This window comes from Hemicordylus capensis, chromosome 1 (assembly GCF_027244095.1).
Source record: "Hemicordylus capensis ecotype Gifberg chromosome 1, rHemCap1.1.pri, whole genome shotgun sequence".
Taxonomy (NCBI): Eukaryota; Metazoa; Chordata; class Lepidosauria; order Squamata; family Cordylidae; genus Hemicordylus; species Hemicordylus capensis.
Window position 1 is genome coordinate 386,514,562 of NC_069657.1, and position 19,446 is coordinate 386,534,007.

General features: G+C 40.9%; 1 protein-coding gene across 12 annotated transcripts in view; it reads left to right on the top strand.

The window, feature by feature from the left end:
* SDCCAG8 (SHH signaling and ciliogenesis regulator SDCCAG8) overlaps nt 1–19,446 on the top strand; it is a 231,402-nt gene that overhangs the window by 97,381 nt on the left and 114,575 nt on the right. For all 12 annotated transcript variants that reach the window (XR_008317478.1, XM_053301744.1, XM_053301752.1 and 9 more), the window contains one exon: nt 8,622–8,764. Coding sequence is in view for 11 of the 12 variants with exons in the window: in XM_053301744.1 (XP_053157719.1) it covers nt 8,622–8,764 (143 nt within the window). In the remaining variant the exon portion in view is untranslated. The remainder of the gene's footprint in view (nt 1–8,621; nt 8,765–19,446) is intronic.

Here is a 19,446-nt window from a genome sequence, read left to right on the forward strand (position 1 = left end):
CCTATCCTGGTCAGGCCAGCTCCCTCTGACATAACAGTGTCTCACCACTTGAGCCTACACAGTCTGCCTCTACTCTAGATCTTCAGGTTTTTCCATCTTCTGAACCAACTATGCCGGTGGTCCCTCCGCCCCCCCCCCTTTTTCAGAAGGTTATGTGCACTGAATGGCAGTGCCCGGCCTCTACCAAACCCATGGGCAGCTTCCCCAAGAAACATTATCATTTGCCCTCGGAAGTGTCCGAGCTGCTAGCCATCTAAGGTGGATCCACCCGTGGCCCAATTGGTTTCGGGGGCGATATTGCAGTCCGAAGGGCAGGAACAATTGAAGTCCCAAGAAAACAGGCAATGTGACACCCTCCTTAAGAAGGTTCACAACGCGTCCGCCTCTGCCATTAAGATGGCCACTACAAATTCCATATTTGCCTGAGCATCTGTGCTGTGGGCCAAGGAGCTGATCAAAATGGTCCCTCCTGAGCTTCCCAAGTTGCAACAAGGCATAAACAAAATGGCCAAAGCAGCCGCCTTGGCAGCGGACTTGAGTTTAGACTGCATTCAGCACCCCTCCCGGGCCATGGTAGCCAGAGTGGCTGTTCGCCATTCGCTGTGGCTCAAATCATGGAATGTGGACTCTAAATCCAAATTGGCCTTAACCTCAGCCCCCTTTGCCGGGACTGACCTCTTTGGATCAGCCCTGGAACCGGTCCTCATTGAAACACAAGGCAAAAAGAAGGCCATGCCTTCCTCATGTAGGGGAGATAGGCACTCCTTTCGGGGCTCACGTTTCTCCTTTTGCCCCTACAGGCAACCCGCCTTACAGAACTATCCAGCCAGGGAGGCCAGGTTTCAACCCTTCGGGGCGCCGGCAGGTCCCAGTGGCAACCAAGGTATCGAGGTAATTTCAGAGGTTCCGCATCCAAGCAATTTAATACCTCCATCTCTATGCACAAACAATGACGCCATTCCAGTGGGTGGCAGGCTGTCGGAATTCTGCACTACCTGGCTTTCCACGGCCTCCGACGCCTGGGTAATAGATGTTGTCTCCCACAGTTACTCCATAGATCCTGTCTCCCCTCCCCGCCCACGTTTCCTTCCCACTCCCAGGTCAAACAACCCAGTCAAACATCAACAGATGCTCCAAGCAATGAACCACCTGCTGCAGATCAGCGCGATAGAGTGTGTTCCATCTGCGCAAAGATGTATTGGCACATACTCCATCCTATTCTTGGTCCCAAAAAAAGGACGGCTCCTGGAGGGCCGTCCTCAACCTAAAAACCTTCAGTTATTTTGTGTGGAAGAGGAAATTTCAGATGGAATCTCTCCATACTATAAAGGAGGCCATCCGGCCAGGCGATTACCTGGCTTCAGTGGATCTATCCGAAGCCTACCTGCACATCCCAATCAGAGACCACGACAGGATGCATCTTAGCTTCGCCTACAATGGCAACCATTTCCAGTACCGTGCCTTGCCTTTCGGCCTGTCCTCAGCCCCGAGGGTGTTTACAAAGGTCATGGTCTCGCACCTGCGCCTCCTGGGAGTGAATGTCCATCCCTATCTCGATGACCTTCTTATACGGGCGTGATCCAGGGAACAGGCCATCAGAGACGTCCACACCACGGTGACGGCCCTTCAGGACCACAGATTCGTGGTCAACCCAGACAAGAGCCATCTCGTCCTGACCCAACACTTAGTACATCTAGGAGCGTTGTTCGACACGGCACAGGGGATGGTGTCTCTTCCAGAGGAGAGAAGAGACAAGATCACATGTCAACTCTGCCCTCTCCTGCTCAAACACAGGGAGGATGTCATGGTCTTGGTGCAAGCGCTGGGATCAATGATAGCCTGCCTAGACTGCTCCCTTTGGGCCAGGTGGCACTCGTGTCTCCTCCAGTGGGCCCTCCTGCCTTACCAAGACAACATCATGGCAGTCTCACACAGGACTATCACAGTTTCGCAGTGAGTCAAACACTCCCTGCACTGGTGGCTGTCCCCGTCTCTCCTCCTAGGGAGACCCTTGGCGGAACCCCGACGCACGATACAACGGATGCGAGTCTCTTGGGTTGGGGGGCACATTGCAAGGGGCAGGTGACCTAAGGATCCTGGTCGATAGAGGAGTCCAGACATCCAATCAACTGGCTAGAACTTCGAGCAGCCTGTCTGGCTCTGCTCCACTTCCATCGCCTTCTCCAGGGTCAACATGTTCTCCTTAGGATGGACAATGTAATGGTCAAGGCCCATGTCAACCAGCAGGGGGGGCACCAGGTCCAGGCATCTGATGCAGGAAGCAGACCTCCTCTTCCGCTGGGCCGAGAACAACATCCTCTCCATCATTGCCGAGCATCTAAAGGGCAAAGACAACAATCTGGTGGACTGGCTCAGTCCCTCAACCTGGGAGAATGGTCGTTGCACCCGGAAGTCTTCTCTCAGATGTCCAGGATACTGGGAAAATGACTGGTGGACCTGTTCGCCTCGCCAACCAATCACCAGCTTCCCCGCTACATCTCCAGATACCAATCTCCCCTTGCGGAAGCAACCGACGCACTCCACTCTCTGTGGCCGAACGGTCTTCTCTACACTTCCCTCCCACTCCCGTTATCAGGAAGGTCATCAAGAAACTGCTGATGGAAAAAGCGGATCTGATCCTCGTCGTGCTGTTTTGGCCCCACAGTCCATGGTTCTCTGACCTCATAGAACTCGCCATCCACCCACTGTGGCACCTTCCGCCCCGTCCTGATCTGCTGCATCAACCTCCGCCATCCCGACCCCCAGTGGCTCGGCTCTCTGCCTGGAGGTTGAGCGCGTGAAGCTGAAAGCAAAGGGGTATTCTGCACAAGTTCAGGATACCATATTGGCCTCCAGGAGGCCTTCCACCAACCGCATATATCAAGCCACCTGGTTGGCCTTTTTATGATGGGCACATTCTCACAAGAAGGACCCCCTTGCGGCAGGAGTGCCTGAGGTCCTCGCCTTCCTTCAAGCTGGACTGGATCTTCACCTCTGCCCTAGTACCCTCAAATGACAGGCCTCAGCCCTGGCCTCAGTATTGAACATCTCATCCTCTTCTACCAGCCAACCAGCACTTCATCCTCACATCTCCAGATTCCTGTGGGGTGCGGCCAATCTAGCGCCTCCTCCTGTCAAACGTTTTCCTTCCTGGAACCTGAACCGTGTCCTGAATGCGCTCACGAAGGCTCCATTCGAACCCATCGATTCCATTTCTCTTAAAGTGCTCTCCTATTATGTTCTCTTCCTGGTGGCGGTCACATCTGCCCGCAGGGTTTCCGAATTGGGTGCTCTATCTGCAAGGAAGGAGTTCTGCACCTTTCAATCAGATGCAGTGAATCTCCAGCTAGATCCGACCTTCCTGCCTAAGGTCAACACCTCTTTTCACAGATCCCAGGTGATTGTGCTCCCCTCCTCCTGCCCTGCTCCCACACACCCCAAAGAAAAGCTGTGGCATAAGCTTGATGTATGTAGAGCCCTACGGATGTACATACGCAGGACCAGGGATATTGATTGATTGTTAAATTTATATAGCGCCGTTCATTAAAGCAATCCCAAGGCGGTTTACAGCAAAAAAAAAAAAAAATTGAACACAAGATGGTAAAAAAGACACAATTAAAATATTAAGTGGGGGGGAAATATTAAACAAATCTGATTTAAAAAATTAAAACAAAAAGCATAAAAGCTATAAAGATTATAAAGAGCAGCAGCAGAGAATCAAATAAATGCCTGGGTTTTTACATTTTACATTTTTTCTGAAAGCTATATCCGCAAGTCCGACATGCTCTTCATTTCCTTCCATCCTCCGAGCCTTGGCAATAGGGTCTCCAAGGCTACCCTGGCTGGGTGGATAAAGTCCTGTATCCTCCTGGCATATAAGTCCTTACAACTACCGCCGCCTGGGGGGGGGGGGGATGGGTGACTGCCCACTCCACCAGAAGCGCAGCCACATCAGCAGCATTTTCAGCTCACATTCCCCTGGCAGAAATATGTAGGGTGGCAACTTGTTCCTCTGTCATGCCCTTTATCTGCCATTATAAAATTTCTAGTTTTTCAGAAGCTCAGGTGGCTTTCAGCCTCACGGTCCTACAAAAAGTCGTATAGTTACATCCTCCATCCCAGGGACTGGTTTTTTAGCTTGGGCATGTCCCTTGCTGAGGATCTCCTACTCAGGGGGAAAAGGAACATTGGTCTTACCGTGAAGGGTTCTTTTTCCCTGTAGTAGGAGATCCTCAGGCCCCACCCGGATGTGTTTTTTCGTTGCTTAGGGTCTGCTCTTCTGGGAGGGGGTCCAGCCGGTCAGCATTGCTGACTCTCAGGGTACAGCGTACAGGTCTGTCTTTTCCTGTTACCTGTCATCCTTTTGTTTCTATCTTGTATGCTGTTGCCCTCTTTGCCTCCGCTCTATTTGTTTTCATAGGATGGCTGACACGCATTCATTGGGCTCTCTCCATGGACCTTACCTTTCCTCGCTCGTCAGCCCTGGAACTGGGGCTGGGAGGTGGCTCTGCCTACAATCAAATCACATGATATGGTCCAGTTCTGTCTCGGGCATGCGCAGTCCAGTACCCTTGCTGAGGATCTCCTACTACAGGGGAAAAGAACCCTTCACGGTAAGACCAATGTTCCTATCTCTAGATGTACTGTAATTTACAGTTGATCCCCTGACAAAGCACATATATAATTTGGACTCTGGAGAAGCATGTTTGTAAGAATTCCAGGTTTCCCAATGATATTGTGTGACACTAGCTAAAGAATAGATCTTTTCCCCCTTTCTCAGGCCAAGCTAGATGTTATGTTACGCTCATCATTAGGTTTGATGAGCTTAACTCTTCTTTTTAAAAACAACTGTTGTGAACAGTGTGATCCTGATCAGGACCATGATAGGGAGCAGAGGGCCTTAACCAGTGTTCCCTATAACAGGAGTTCTCAGATCTTGTTGATTACAACTCCCAGCATCTCCAGCTGAAGTGGCCTTTGCCTGGGGTATATGGGAGTTGTAGACAACATGGATGTGCGAAACGTTTCGGGTACAGAATGATCTGTACCCGAAACAGAAAATTTCGGGTGATTCGGAGCCGAACCGAATCACCCTCAGAGAAATCCGAATAATTTCGGATCCGAAACGAATCACCCCTGTTTTGGATCCGAAATATTTGGATGTTTCAGAGCTCCATTTTGTGGCCTTCTTTCCCCCTCTACATTTTGAGCAATGATGTCTATTTGAATTTCCGGCCTTTTTGCATCCCATTGACTTCAATGCAAAAAGGTCTGATGTGACGTCTGCTCAAACTTCAGGTCCCAGGGGCAAAAGAGTGGGGTGGGGTGGTAGTGCCTAATGGGTGGAGGCTACCACCCCAATTGCAGAGGGATTGGGCAAAGGGCTGATTTTTGGTGAATTTTTGAAGTTTTAGTGTCTTTGGGGCAGATTGGGGGCATAACGTGGGATCTGGGCCAAAAGAGTGGGGTGGGGTGGTAGTGCCTAATGGGTGGAGGCTACCACCCCAATTGCAGAGTGATTGGGCAGAGGGCTGATTTTTGGTGGATTTCTGAAGTGTACGCGTTTTTAAGGTTTTCCCCCATTAGGTATAATGAAGGGTGTACCGCTTCACGTCGGGGGGAAAGGGGTGGCCTAGAGCGGTGTGGGGTTGGTGGTAGTGCCGGGTAGGGGCAAGGAAGCTACCTGAATTTTTTCAAAGGATTTAGGCAGAAGGCTGATTTTTGGTGAATTGTTGAAGTTTACGTGTCTTTAAGGTTTTTCCTTATAAGGTGGTATAATGGAGCTTTCAGCAGCCCCATAAGCAGCCCCTATGATAGCAAATGAGATTTTCTATGAGACACCATGAATCCACTCTAATTTGCTATCATAGAATCCACACTCAGAATACCTCAGAAACAACAGAACCCTGTACCCCATGGGTTATAAACCCATGGGGGGTGGTTGGCACCCTATGTGAACTACACCACCACTCGCTCTGGGCCACCCCAGCACCCCCCAAGTGCACTTATGAGAAATCCACCAAAAATCAGCCCTCTGCCCAATCACTCTGCAATTGGGGTGGTAGCCTCCACCCATTAGGCACTACCACCCCACCCCACTCTTTTGGCCCAGATCCCACGTTATGCCCCCAATCTGCCCCAAAGACACTAAAACTTCAAAAATTCACCAAAAATCAGCCCTTTGCCCAATCCCTCTGCAATTGGGGTGGTAGCCTCCACCCATTGGGCACTAACACCCCACCCTACTCTTTCGGCCCCAGGACCCGTTTTTTAAATCCGAATCAATTTGGATTCGGATTAATTCGTTTCCGAATCGAATCAGGGATGATTCGGATGGGCAATATTCGGATACAAAACAGAACAGGGGTGTTTCGGTTCGGATCCGAATCGAAACACCGAAAATCCGAATTGCACACCCCTAGTAGACAACAACTTCTGGAAGTGTTTGTTACAGGGTGTATTGGTTGCAACCTTTTTATCTCCACCATGCATCCCCACCTTGGAGGGACAACACTGTGTTGTCCCGCCATGGCTGATATTTGACAAGGGAAAAGTTTTTTCCCCTTGGAATCTCCCAACCAAGGGAAATCTTCTTCCATGTCAAATAGCAGCTGTGAGAGGGAACTGGATCACGATCACAGTGGGGGGCTAAGGATTAAGATCACCCGACAGAACACCTGGTTCTAATTATGGGGCCCCATGGCTGATGTTTCTGAAAGGGAAGTTTGCCCATCAGTGCTAATGATAGGCTTGAGGTAACTCCTGCTTTCGCCTTTAATGGAATATTTAAATGCAATTCTTACACTAAACTCATAGCAGAATTTTGTATTTTTGATGTGTAGGTTATTTGATGTGTAGGTTACTTTGTTACTGATTCAGTTACTCTTGAAGAAGAGTCCTTCGACTTGAAATGCATTGGTTGGTGAATTGGAAACAATTACTGGCAATAAATGGTTTCAAGTACAGTATACCTCTTGTCTTTGTTCCTGTGCTACTGTCCACCACCCTCCCTTTCCCCCTTCCATACACCTACATATGACTATATCCAAATATTTTTGCTGCATCACTGAATTAATGGTAGTTTTGTGCTGGTTTAAGAGGTACATGTTTTACAGAAATACTAGAATATATTTGCTTGCCAAATGTGAGAATTTGTACAATATAACATGACAATTAATGATGCTGATATTGCCTAGCTATCTATTCATTCCCATCTACTATTTTTCTCCCTTCTTTTAAAATCCTGTCCTAATGGGGCTTTGCCTTCCATTTCTAGCTTGAGTAGGGGTATGTTGGTAGGTGTTAATCCGTTATGGCTATGGATTGTCTTATGAAGTTCTGGAGGTGCCAGGGTGTCTTTTTACCCTTTGCCTTTGGTTTGTAATGCAAGACAATTTACTAATATTCATTTTTTCCTAGATATCATTTTTACTGGTTATTCATGTCTCTGTGAGTTGCATAAATAAACAGTAATTGCAGAGGAGGAGTTAGAAACACTTTTTTGAATACCAAAGTTGGTTTAGACTAGGCAGAGCATGTTAAGTCAGTATTGGATATGTAGCACAAGTTTTTGTTGTTATTTCTTGCTAAAGGTCATGAGAATTTGATATTTATAAACTTTTCTGTGGGATACTTGGATTCAAGCAAACTGAGAAGCTGCTCTCTGTACGCAATGAAGATTATCAGATGTAGTATATTGCCTTAAATCCTTTAGACTCAAACATCTGGCAGGTAAAGGGAGGCCATTTCAGCAAAAGTCTCTTTATGTTAAAATTTGCTTTTTTGTTGGTCCGACAGAACCTGAGCTGATTTATCTTGAGGGGATGGTATAAAGCCCATCTGTTCACTTTAGACATTTCCCTCGAGAAAATGATGGGAGCCTATATTTATGCCTATAGTCTGAAATTATGAGTTTGCCTTATTATTAGTTGACAGTTGTCAATTTTTTGTTTATTTTTCATTTTAAATAAATGCCTCTAGCTAGCTTGCTTGCTTGCTTTTCACACACGCACACTCCACTTTGTGCAGTGACCCTGGGAATGAATGTGTATGTATGTATGTGTGTATGCACACACACACACACACACACACATTCCCAGGGTCACTGCAAAAATTAGAAAAGTAAGAATGATCCGTATCTTTTTCAATTACTGTGATCACATACTGTAATAATTGATATAATTCTTATTATACCAATTAATTTCTTCATTAAATAATTGAGAACTAATAAGAATGTGGTTATCGTGATGTTTAACGGTTTATGTTTTGTGTATGATTATTGAAGTTACTATATTTGTTTGCAGGTAATTATATAGGTTTTGGGAAATGAACTAAATGAACTAAACTGAACTAAAGATAATGGCATTGAGTCAAAAGAAAACAATAAAGTAAGTTAGCTAAAGAATGGATTTTGATAGTTCAGTTCCTCTTCTAAGTTTCTATGCTACAATTCTGTTTATCAGTTTTTGTTGACAGAAGAGTATATAGGAATCCACCCACCGCAAAACAACTACTACTACTACAACAAATTTTTGTGGTGATTTTAACTTCCTTTATGATGATCAAATGTTACTAAGCATACAGTATAAGTGAATTTGCTATGTTTCTCTATGTATTTTAAGGTAATAGAAAAATTACAATTAGAGATCAATGAAAACAAACAGCGTTTGGAACAAGCACAGCAGGATGCAGCAAGAGCTAAGGATGAATGTCTGAAACTAACAGAGCTGCTGGGTAAAGCTGAGCACCAACTGCATCTCTCCAGGTACCCTTAGCCTTTTGGGCCTAGAACCAATTTCATACTTCTAATTTTTGCCAACAGCTTATCTACAGTAGTTGCCTATTGACTGACTGCACAGATTTTAGTAAGATCAGAAGTGAAGATGGAATGAACAAAACATTCAGACAAGATGAAGCATGGCAGGGATTTAGTGATTATAAGAGTAGATCTATTCGTCCAGTTCAGTCTACAGTACACTTTCAAACAAAATGCTAAGTGTCAATTTATAAAAACTGTATTCAATAGAAATTATGCATACTCACTTGTTCTTCCAGGGATCTCTGATATTTATTTTATTTATTTTTTATTTTATTTATTCAATTTCTATACCACCCTTCCAAAAATGGCTCAGGGCAGTTTACACAGAGAAATACTAAATAATAAATAAATAGTTGATTTAGACAGTGATTGAGGTTATATACTACATCGCTCTCCAGTTCCATACTGACAGATAAAAGCTGAAAGTAACCATTATTTTCCTAGTTGTAGATTACCTTTGGATACATATATAGTCTTCAGAGAAAACTGATGATACACAAAACAAAAGTCATATCTGTACCAGAAATAAGTGTATTAAGAAACTTATAATTCCTCAAAATTCCCTCTGATCTTGCTCCATATTTGTCTTAATCTCATTACCTCATTTGTCTTAACCCCTGCTAACCTTTTAATGTGGTGATTCTCTTTATTTAGCAGGGGGAGAGTAACTGGCCCTATCCACCCCCAGCACAGTACCTCCAGTGACTGTTGCTGGTGTCTATCATGGGTTTTTTTTAATATTGTGAGCCCTTTGAGGACAGGGTTCCATCTTATTTATTATTTGTCTGTGTAAACCACCCTGAGCCATTTTTGGAAGGGCGGTATAGAAATCAAATTATTATTATTATTATTATTATTATTATTAATAATAATAATAATAATAATTCATTACTGTTGTGTGCTTTACATCCCATTTTTATTATTGATTTTAAATAGGTGTAGGTTCAATGCATAACAACAAACTTTTATTTTAAGCTCTTTGAGGACATGAAACCAGTCCTCAAATAGGAGGATATCAAGATTTTAAAGGGTGCCAGAAAGCATTTAGGTATATTGGTATCAGATGGAGTAGACTGTGTGTCTGTCTTTGTGAATGTGTGCGTACACACACACACACAAAAATTGATTTGAATATAGGTGGTTCATTTGGGATATTATAGTATTCCTTTTAAATCATCACATCATCCTTTTACTTTAAAAAATGGTGTAAATATAGATCATGGGCTAGGAGCAGATGGGGAGAAAAACACCCTTCTCACAGCCTGTATTTAGAGAACAAATATGCTAGAGGTTAATGAACTTGAAAAAAGTTTTGGGTAAGTTGTTAAGACAGCAAAAGTTTGGATTTTGCAGGACTTTATTTATAATGATTTGTTGTGATAGTTAACCAAATGGTTTACCCATTTCCTTCCTAAGGCTAATCATACAAGTTATGAAGCTGTGTGGTGTCTTGGAGAAAATCCAAACTGTAGATAGATTTCCTGAAAAACTTTCACTCTCTTAATAACATATACTAAAAGCTTAATAAAGTTAAATATCCAAATAATATATAATTCAGATTTGCCAAAACCAGTGACTAAACAATGCCTCTGCAGTGTTGTATATGCACACTCATAGTCATACCTTTCATTCTGCATAACTGTGCATATTTGTAGGACGTTGAAATAGTTTAATGGTGATGGTCTTCACTTTTACTCCCTTATATTTGTTTACATGATGTAATCTTTGCTGTCTTATAGTACTATTTGTCATGACTCTTTTTTTTCACTGATTGTTTCTCATACAAAGTATAAACATTTTCCTCATTCTGTATGTCCTAATAACTAGACTTGCTGATTTGTCATTTTATGGAAAGGGAAAGCTGATAACGGCCTGCTCCGTCTTCAGTGTACTGCTGGCACTTTCATAACTTGTTCCTCTCTCATTACTCACTTCCATCTTCGCTACAACCACCTTTTTCAACCTCTCTCCTTTTTTCCTCCAGTTGCTTGCTGTCTCATGCACTCAGACACATTTTTCTTTTTCCACCCTACTATTGCTATCAATTTTTTGATTTGATTTGTACATGAATTGAATCACCCTGATTTGTTTTATGTTTGACTCTGTCCCCCCGAATCACCCCAGATTTTATTTGGATTTGATTTGATTCAGACTTGGATCAATTTGGACCACTTATAAAGGTCCTAGGGGCACCAAGTTTTGGTGGTGGGTAGGTCTCCATGCGTGCCACCTACCATCCACATTTCAAGGCAGAGGGGCACTTGGTTGATTTTTAAAGGTTTTTATTTCATTTTTACTGATCTTATATATTTCTGCCATAAGAAATAATGGGGATTCAAAGTTGCACTATCCAACTCTAACATGGATCCCCATCATTCATTTAAAAAAGAAAAAAGCTAAGCTTTTTTGGTGTATAATAACTTTTGGATTCTTTGGTGTATAATAACTTTTTTTCAATTAATCCCTATGAGGATTCATTACACTCCTTCATTTCTTCTGGTCATTTTGACTGTCATTGGACAGTGCCAACTGACAACTGCCATGTGCCAACTACACACAAACCACGTGCAAGGGAGTGGGGTACTCAGTTTATTTTTTAGGAATATTGAAGTGTTTAGATTCTTGGGTGTCTCCATTACACACCTTCATTTCTTCTGTTCATTTTGACCCCACTGCTTTCTGGGTGGGCTTAGGGAATTAGTGGCATCCCATGTGCCACCTACCCCCCAACCCACAAGCCACTGGGTACTCTGTTTATATTTTAGGAATGTTTGAGGTGTTTAGACTCTTCTTGTGTAATGAATCATCATAGGGATTCATTATGAGGAAAGGTTATTAGACACCTAAGAGTCTAAACACTTTAAAATATTCCTAGAACATAAAATGAATAGTACCCCAATGAAATTTGATTTTTCAGGCTTTGTCAAACTTAAGTCATACAAAAAGAAAGAAAGAAACCAAAAACAGATTGCATATTTCTCCTTTTATGAAATATTGTAGTCACAAAGGAGATATATTACTTTCATGGTGGGTTATGCCTGGTTATCTGGTAGGACGTCTGAGGCTCAGTCTGTAAATTATTAGAAAGTTACATTGGTTGAGTTTTATCTATAAAGGTTCTGGCCATGGAATTCATATATATTTTGCTGATTTATTGAGTGGTCCAGGTTTGCCTCATCTCGCATAGCTGAAGCTTTTGGAATGTTGTAGTATTGGACCCATAATGGAGTTGAAGTTCCTCCACTATGCTCCATGCAGGCAATTCAGCAGGTGTATGTGTGAGTTGAAAATAAAATGGAGCATGTTAGAATTCTAGAACAGTCACGCTAGAAGTTTCAGTTCTGTGCAGTATAGTATAATGCTGATTTGAGGATTTTTGTGGATACAAGCAAAAGAAAATTTAAAATGTAGAGAGGAGCAAACGAGTGCTCTAATTCCTAATTATTAAAAATGTTGAAGACTGAAAATTCTGTTACAAATATTGTAAATTTAAACTGTAAATGGGCATGGTCCATTGTATCTGCAGATTCATCTATATGGAACTTTTGAGACCTTTAGATTTAAAACCTACATCATCAGTTACTTTTATGCTCCGGGAATTCACCTTTTCCTCCAAATTAGTGATTTTTTTTTTAAGCTAGTTGAGTATAGAACAGTTTAGCTATCTGTCAGTTAATCATTGATTGTGAACTTGTTCTTCATATCTTTGTTCTAAATTGCAGAAATGCATGCATATTACTTTTATATTTGTGCTAGTTTGGGTGAACAGGTTTAAGCTGTTGTTTTAGAGTTGGTGAATATGTTATGATTTTGTTAGAATTTTATTTATTTATTGTTCTTACTAAGATTTTATTTGTGATGTGTAGCAATAGTTTTCAAGTATTGAAAATTTTAATGTAGCTCTTTTCTCTGTGGATTTTTAGTTTGCCCTATCCCAAAGGCCTGATTAGGTTCTACTATAATAAAGATATAAATAAATTTTGAGTTATTTATGACTGTACATTTCTCTTTTGGTCACTGACCGTAAATAAATAAAGTAAGATATAAATAAAACAGAACAAATATTTAATTGCTATCCACCACATTATACGTATTCCTTTGTACAGTATGTAACTGAAAGTGCCTCTGCATTCCCACCGTGTGTCACCCTAATCTCTTCTGCAAAGTTTAAAGGGCATGTCCCTGAAATAATGTGTAAAATATATTCAGAAGCTTTACTCAATTACTGTTACTGGGGACATGTTCACCTCATTCCCCACCCGCCCTCAATGATACGCAAATATTCTTCAAATGTGAGAGGAAAAACTGGGCTGACGTATAGTAGAAAAAACATGTACCCGTAATGTCTGAAGTGGCCTACTGACTCAGGCTGCTGCAAATGGGAGGGAAATCCACAGATAAAGGACCTCCACCAAGACTGCTTTTCTATATGGCCTTTGAAGTACTAAATTGATACATTTAGAAAGGTGCTCTTTGTTAGTCTTATAGAATGCAGTGAGACATAAGGGTGAAGATGGATACAGCATGCTTGACAGACCAAGCCATTTAGGGCTCTACAGGTCATAATTGTAAACCTTGATTTGGACTTAGAAGACATAGCTTTTATAGTCTTGTAGCTTTAAAAATTCTTGATAATTTGATTGAAGTTTGCATCTTGTATTAGCTTTAGCTACATATTTGTTGTGCTAACAGTTCTGAATATAATTGGTTTAAAGCATTCTACCAGTATCATCCAACTATTCTAATGAACTGGAAGAGAAAGGAGGAGGATTGGCTGCCTGAAAACAACACTGTTAGTTAGTTTATTTTTATTAAGTGAAAGTAAAAATTGTTACTATTTAACAAATCAACTGAATCAACATGTGCTTTAGATGCTCTGCTTGGGATTGTAGACAGTTTTTCCCCTCTCAACTAAAGCGGATACGTCAGCAGAGTTTCTGGTTCAGTGTTACAGTTTGGGCCCTGGGTATTTAAGGGAACACCTTCTTCGGTATGAACCCCACCGCCCACTGAGATCTGCTGGAGAGGTCCGTCTGCAGCTGCCACCGGCTCGTCTGGTGGCCACTCGGGGACGGACGGGCCTTCTCTGCTGCTGCCCCAAGGCTTTGGAATGCACTCCCTAGTGAAATAAGAGCCTCCCCATCTCTGACAGCTTTTTAAAAGTCTTTAAAAACACATCTCTTCACCCAGGCTTTTAATTAATGTTGTTTTAATGGTTTTAATGCTGTTTTAAAATATTATTTTAAAATGTTTAAATTGTTGTAATGTGTGTGTTTCCCCCCTCTCCATTTTTGTCTTAACGAATGTTTTACTTTGTTTTTATCCTGTTGTAAACCGCCCAGAGACATAAGTTTTTGACGGTATAAAAATGTTGTTTGTTGTTAATAATAATAATAATAATAATAATAATAATAATAATAATAATAATAATAATACAGTGGCAGTCTTCTTGGCCACTACGATCCATGTTCTGGTTTCCTCTCACATGAATTACTGTAACATGGTATATATGCTTTGTGAACTGCCTGTTTGTGAGCTGTGTAGTGGTTAGAATTCTGGACTAGGACCGGGGAGACCCAAGTTCAAATCCCCATTCAGCCATGATACTTGCTGGGTGACTCTGGGCCAGTCACTTATCTCTCAGTCTAACCTACTTCACAGGGTTGTGGTGAGGAGGAACTTAAGTATATAGTACACCGCTATGGGCTCCTTGGAGGAAGAATGGGATTGGGATCGAAAACGTAAATGAAATAAAAATAACTCAATAAATAACATATATGAAACAGCCCTTAAAGATGGTTCAGAACATTCATCTAGGAATGTTCTGCCCAACTTTTAATGGGACAGGTTGCAGGGAGCACATCAAATCATGTTTTGTTTAACTGCCCTGGTCTAATTCAAAATGTTTATTATCTACAGAACTCTAAAGAACCAGAGCCACCATGTCTGTTAGAGTGTCGTATTTGAAGTATTTGGTGGAGGTTCTGCTCTTTTGGGGAAGTCACATCCTATTGCAATTGGTGTAAGGCCACCTTAGTAGTAGCACTGCAATTAATGGCATCTTGTCATTCGGGAAACCCACTTAGACAACTGATTTTCAACGACTCCAGTACAAATGTGTTAAACTGTAGTTTGTAGAATTTTCTTCTTCTTTCTGTGTATGAACAAACTCCAGGAAGTGATGTGTCACCAGATACTTCCTTGAGAGTATTCGAAAGATAAGAAAACATTGTTAACCTCACTGAAACAGGGTTTTAGGAAGGTTGGACTGGCCCTGGGACAAAAAGTGACCCCCACCCCACCCCAGGACTTCCTTTGCCTCACCCAGTATCTTTGCTGCAGAAGAACTGTAAAGATCTAAAAGCGAGTGGTCGCCCAACCAGTCCCTTCCCCCCAGCCTACATCTGCAGTGGCCCAGGGACATTTGTCCCCCTTTCCTGTTCAATTATAGCAATGATCCTGTACAGGGGAGTAACAGCAGGAGAGAGGGCATGCCCTCAACTCCTGCCTGTAGGCTTCCAGGCAGGACCACTGGCATCTGGTGGACCACTGTGTGAAACAGGATGCTGGACTAGAAGGGCTTTGGGCCTGATCCAGCAGGGCTGTTTTTATGTTCTTTCTAGTTTTTGCCTAGAACAGGGGTTCAAATCAAAGACTCCAATAAATTCATTTTAAAAAACCCAAAACAAATTATTGATATTCCAACTATTTACAACTTTTAACAATGACTAGAATAGGGGTGATGGGAGTTCCCTTGTAACTTTCTTTATCTTGAATAGGATTTTTATTAGCATGTGTTAATGTTTCTGCACAACTCCAGTTCATTTCCTCTAAGCTCTTTTACAGGTGAATCTCCCATTGAATTGTGCCCATTTTGAACAGTTTAGGTGGTATCCATACTTAAAAGGTTGCAATGCTAATTTTTGAATTCCGGAGCAGATCATGTATTCATGTCAAATTTGTCCATTTTATTTTTCTGTGCATTAATGGTAATGTTGTATTTCAGCAGAACTCAGCAGTATTAGGTGATTGATATGCAGAAATGTTTTTTGTAAATTATATATTTTGGTTTTGAAGGACATACAATGGCAGTTAGCAACACCACATCCTTTTTAGCTTCAAATACCTACAGTTTTTCAGTGTATCTACTAGCCTCTAGCATGTCTTCAATAGCTTCACTGGCTTTAATTGAAGTCCATGTATAATAAATAAGGTGCATAAATTAAATCTATGGTTTTAAAAGAAATGTTTCCTCTGTTTACAAGATTTTGCTTTCGCTTGTAAATATTACAGATATTGAAAAACTATATTAGCTGTATTATTCTCAAATAATATCTGTTCAAGAGAAGCAGATTTCTTACGGGGTTCTTTAAAAAAAAAGATTTTAGCATAATCAGAATCATGTTCATATTTAGTACATAAATTTTAAGCAACCAGATTGCATTAATTGACAAGATAACAAATGAATCCTGTAGTTTATGTAACTCACCATTAAATGTTTAGTCACTAATAGCACAAATCTCTGGAAAATATATATTTAGTGCAACTCAAGAATAATCTTAAAACATGTTTTTATATCTAGTTTTAAAAGCTTTACTTGGACATTTATAATTGAAGAGGTGTAAAATCCTGAAATAAGTTACCATGCTTAATAAACTTCTTTGCTAGTTTCATATGTTTATTTTTCATTAAATTTAGGATTGCTTGTGGTTTAGTCAACATTTAATCCTTTCTGTTTTTCATATACAAAGGCATTGGGATGCCAGAAAATAAACTGTTAACGGAGAATTAACTTCTTTGGCATGCTTTCATACTTATCTTCCAAATTAAAGAAAATGAAATGGGCAGGAGCAGAGTGTAGATTACCTCCTTTTTGTCAAAAATGGTGGGAATTTGAAAATTAATAATAAAAAAGGGAACAGATGCAGTAACATGCCAGAGGGAGATTAATGTGGAGAGTAAAATCTGTGAGCAACAAAACTGAAGCAAACTGAATCAGTGGGAGGTGGTTGTACAATCAAAATCAGGATAAAAGAGAAATTACAAACAACCCTGCACTTGTCAAAGTAGTAGTAATGAAATCCTGACTCTGCCAGCAGTGAGAACCTGTGTTAGCACTTTGGGGTAAGGATGGTAGCCGGGTGCCAGGTAGGAGGGCAGTGTTAGGTTGCTGGGCAGCAGCCATCTTGTGTAGAACAGATGGCTCTGAAAGCTGGCAGGGGAGGGGCTCCTTAGCAGAACTAATCAGACAGTAACAGATAGGGCAGCTGGGAAGACTGACCACAGAGAGGGAAACTGCAGGATAGCTGCAGAGTTCCATGATGTTTACAGTGGTGTGCCCATTGGTCTGATGTAAGACCTTGCAATGCCTTTTTACTGCAAAAAGCACACAAAACTTTTGTTAACTGGGCACTTTGTCGGGGGGGGGGGGAGATGCAAGACAAGTAATGTGAAAATCTACTGATGAATTGGCTTTGTGAATTATAGAAAATCTGTATCTTTACTGCCAGAGAAAATTCATGCTATTTTATTCCTCTGGAATTTAGAAGCCTAGTGCAAGGCTTATGTCATGAGTTTGGTGTGTTTTATTTCTTTAATGAAAAGAATGTTGATTTGAAAGAAAATGTGAGGGGTGTGGGGGGTGTATTCCATTAGGTATATGATCTCATCTGTACATTCAGCATATATCAGGACTGGAATTTATATTAGAATAAATGCAATATTATTCTAATAATATTTTCAGTATTGTTCTCTGTGCCCTTTAGATCACTTTGCTCCTTCTCTAAACTATAGAGAAGGCTTGTGTCCCAGGTCTGTAACTTTGAACATGAAACAGGCTTGTTGCCCAGCCACCATCACTAGTAGTAAGCACGTGAATGTATTGATTTGAGGTTAAGAAATATACTATGCAATCCTGAAATGGTGGCCGTGAAGCTGAAACAATTATATATGTTAGAAAATTAATTTGAATGTGGCTGAAATAACTAACCTGTAACAGAATGATTGCTATAGCTGACTTGGATAAATAATAAAATACTTTTAAAATAAGCAGATAAATGTGGATGATGCATCTCTTTGTTGAACAAAGAAAATTACTGCTCCAGCTTCTGTTTTTCAACTTGTATATTTCCCCCCATTCTTTGCAGAAGGTTTATGGCTTGGCTCAATTATTCATTTTGAGTGGGGAGGGGAAGAAACATTACAGGGATTTGAAATAGGTGGTATAACAGAGCCATATGCTATTTATGCATCAGTTTCTGCAATATATCTAATTTGGGGCTGTCAAAAAAAATTAGACTTATTTGATATAGCAACATATTAGTAAATGACTGCTGTAGATTTGAAAGTTGCCATTTGTTCTCCTTATTTGTTACTGAATCTTCCAAGCCTTCCCCCCCACCCAACTTTGCCCGAGCTATTCTATGAAAATCTTGCTTCTTTGTCCTGAAGCTGTACAAACCACAAATATTTCCACAACTGAAAAGAAGGTCTTGCTTCAGGTAATTTTATTTTAAAAAGGGGTGCAACAATTAATAATACGTTATTGATAGCAAGGTGTGCAAATCTCATTGGGGAAAAATGACCTTCCCTTGCCTCTAGGCTTTTTCTGAATGTAATTATAGGTATGTAACTAAATTAGCTGTTAGGTACTATTATTGAAACTGAAATATTTTACCTTCCATCTTTTAGACCATGCTTTATGATGACAGATATTGAATGATTTGGAATAAATTGGCTCTCTTGTTTTCTGGCAGTGCTTTTTAGAAATTATGATAGCAGTATACATTATAAACTGTCAGTTGGCTAATAACTTGTCTAATTTCTAGATCGCTATTTAAAAAGAAGTAGCTTGTTTGAGATCATAGTATTTTCAAAGTCAGTGCTGGAAGTAGTAAGTGAAAAAGTAATATGTTCTGAAATCTAGCAGCTAGGCAAATTGTGTACAACTTACTGTGACCATTTTTAAAAAAGATTCTTGAAGGAGACTGAGTTTTATTACTGGATACTTGATTTGTGGTGTTCCAACAGTTTTCTGAAGCAAGGAAGATTTATAAACGTGTCTGATTCAATAGATCAATTTGTTTGAAATATGTTTTACTGTTACTGATCTTGTAAGGGGAAGACTCACACACACACGTACTTCAGTTGCTGAAAGATATCTATTGCTTAAATGTCTATTGTAATAAATATTTGTGAGTTACTTCCTATTAGGTCTTTTTTATTAGGTCAAAGGCAGAAAATAATTTCTCTTTTAAATGAGAAAATACTAGAGCTTAAGGTTCTGGCATTGCAAAAGTATTCTGATTAGTGTTTTGGGATTTCCAGTGTTCATTTTCTTTGGCAAATATGCCTACCTTTATAAAATAGGTAAACACAAATATATGTTTATGATGGCAAATTCAAAATGCTAAACATTACCTTGCATAGAAGGAACCTGTGCCACTACAATGAATGGAAATATTTAGGTTCTTTCTGTGTGGAGTCCTCTTCATGAAGTTATTTCTTGGCAAATGGTAAACTACTAGACTGGAAGAGCCTGTTTCTTGAAGCCTGTAAGTAGATTACCATTAATGCTAATGGCTGAAGTATTGACATTGCAGCAATTAGGTTTTGGGGACATTAACCCA